At 62.7% G+C, this 1,777-nt stretch overlaps 1 protein-coding gene across 1 annotated transcript in view; it reads left to right on the top strand.

The window, feature by feature from the left end:
- The first annotated feature begins 1,282 nt into the window (after positions 1–1,282).
- The window catches only part of LOC122541052 (RNA polymerase II elongation factor ELL), a 79,646-nt gene continuing 79,151 nt past the window's right edge, over positions 1,283–1,777 (top strand). Inside the window, exon 1 of the mRNA XM_087981202.1 lies at positions 1,283–1,574. Within this exon, the coding sequence (XP_087837328.1) occupies positions 1,286–1,574 (289 nt within the window). The 5' untranslated portion in view covers positions 1,283–1,285. The remainder of the gene's footprint in view (positions 1,575–1,777) is intronic.

Raw genomic sequence — 1,777 nt, 5'->3', positions numbered from 1 at the left:
GGCAATAATATAGAGGCAGGAGATGGTGATCAAGTGAAAATGGTACAGAGGCAGAAAATGTTGATCTGGACATGAGAAGTGGTGATCAATAGTCAAGAGACATGAACTTGTGGGAGGCACTGATCCAGTGGGATGTATGGGAAACATGATTCTGGGGGTGGCAGGTGTTGATCCAGTGGTAGTGATCAAGGGGTGGGAGAAAGTGTGGAAGGCAGTGATCTGAGGGGAGTTGTAAGAGGCGGTGTCCAATGGGCATTATGGATGCAGTGATCTGGGGACGAAGATCCTGTGGGTGATGCAGGAGGCAGTGATCCACTGGGTGGTGATCTATGCGTGATGAGATCCAGTGACAGATGTGAGAGGTGGTGATCTGGTGGGCAGCATGGCAGATGGTGATCCCAGGGCAGAATGGGGGTGGGGGGGGGGACAGTGATTCGTGACAGATGGTGGTGATTCAGGGCAGAGCGAGGGTTATAATGCAGAGGCGGTCAGCCAGTGGCTGGCATGGGGGAAGGGATCCAGTTGGTGATCCTGAGGGCGGATGAGAGGTGGTGATCCAGTGGGCTGTTGTCCTGCGGCAGAGTGAAAGGCAGTGATCTGGTGGGCGGTGATTCCTGGGGTGGAGCGAGAGGCGGTAATCTGGTGGGCAGTGATCTGGTGGGCAGAGCAGGAGGTGGTGAACTGGTGGGTGGTGATCCAGTGGGAGGAGTGGGAGGCGGTGATCCGGTGGGCAGTGATCTGGTGGGCAGTGATCTGATGGGCAGAGCAGGAGGTGGTGATCTGGTGGGCGGTGATTCCTGGGGTGGAGTGAGAGGCGGTGATCCGGTGGGCAGTGATCTGGTGGGAGGAGTGAGAGGCGGTGATCCGGTGGGCAGAGATCTGGTGGGAGGAGTGGGAGGCGGTGATCTGGTGGGCAGTGATCTGGTGGGCAGTGATCTGGTGGGCAGAGCAGGAGGTGGTGATCTGGTGGGCGGTGATTCCTGGGGTGGAGTGAGAGGCGGTGATCCGGTGGGCAGTGATCTGGTGGGAGGAGTGAGAGGCGGTGATCTGGTGGGCAGTGATCTGGTGGGCAGTGATCTGATGGGCAGAGCAGGAGGTGGTGATCTGGTGGGCGGTGATTCCTGTGGTGGAGCGAGAGGCGGTGATCCGGTGGGCAGTGATCTGGTGGGCAGTGATCTGGCGGGCAGAGCAGGAGGTGGTGATCTGGTGGGAGGAGTGAGAGGCGGTGATCCTGGGGCGGGGCGGAGCGGAGCGAGAGGCGGTGATCCAGTGTAGGCTGGTGAAGATGGCGGCACTGGGTGAGGAGCGGCGGTTCGGGCTGTCCTGTGAGAAGCTGAACCCGGGAGCGCGCCTCTCGCTGTTTCATGTCAAACTGACGGACAGCGCCGTTCGGGCGCTCGAGGCTTATCGTCGGCTGGCGGTTAGTGAGCTCGCGCCGGTGACGGGCGGGCGGGAGAGGGAGAGCGCGAGCCCGTGGGGGGGAAGCGGCTGGCGGTCGGCGGTCAGTCAGCTCCTGTCCCCGGGGAGGGGGGGGAGAGGACTCGGAGACCTGTTGATGTTGCCGGGGGTGCCGTGTAATTGAGGAGAGCCTGGGGACCTACAAGCCCCCCCCCCCCCCCGACTCCCCACCTCCCACCCCCCCCACTCGGGTCCCCCCCCCACTCGTCTCCCACCCCCCCCCCACTCGTCTCCCACCCCCCCCCCACTCGTCTCCCACCCCCCCCCCACTCGTCTCCCACCCCCCCCCCACTCGTCTCCCACCCCCCCCCACTCGTCT

Source organism: Chiloscyllium plagiosum, unplaced genomic scaffold (assembly GCF_037043375.1).
Source record: "Chiloscyllium plagiosum isolate Xiang-an unplaced genomic scaffold, Cpla_swu_hap1 HiC_scaffold_39, whole genome shotgun sequence".
Lineage (NCBI taxonomy): Eukaryota > Metazoa > Chordata > Chondrichthyes > Orectolobiformes > Hemiscylliidae > Chiloscyllium > Chiloscyllium plagiosum.
Note: the sequence above shows the minus strand (reverse complement) of the source record. Positions and strands in the feature narration are given on the sequence as shown.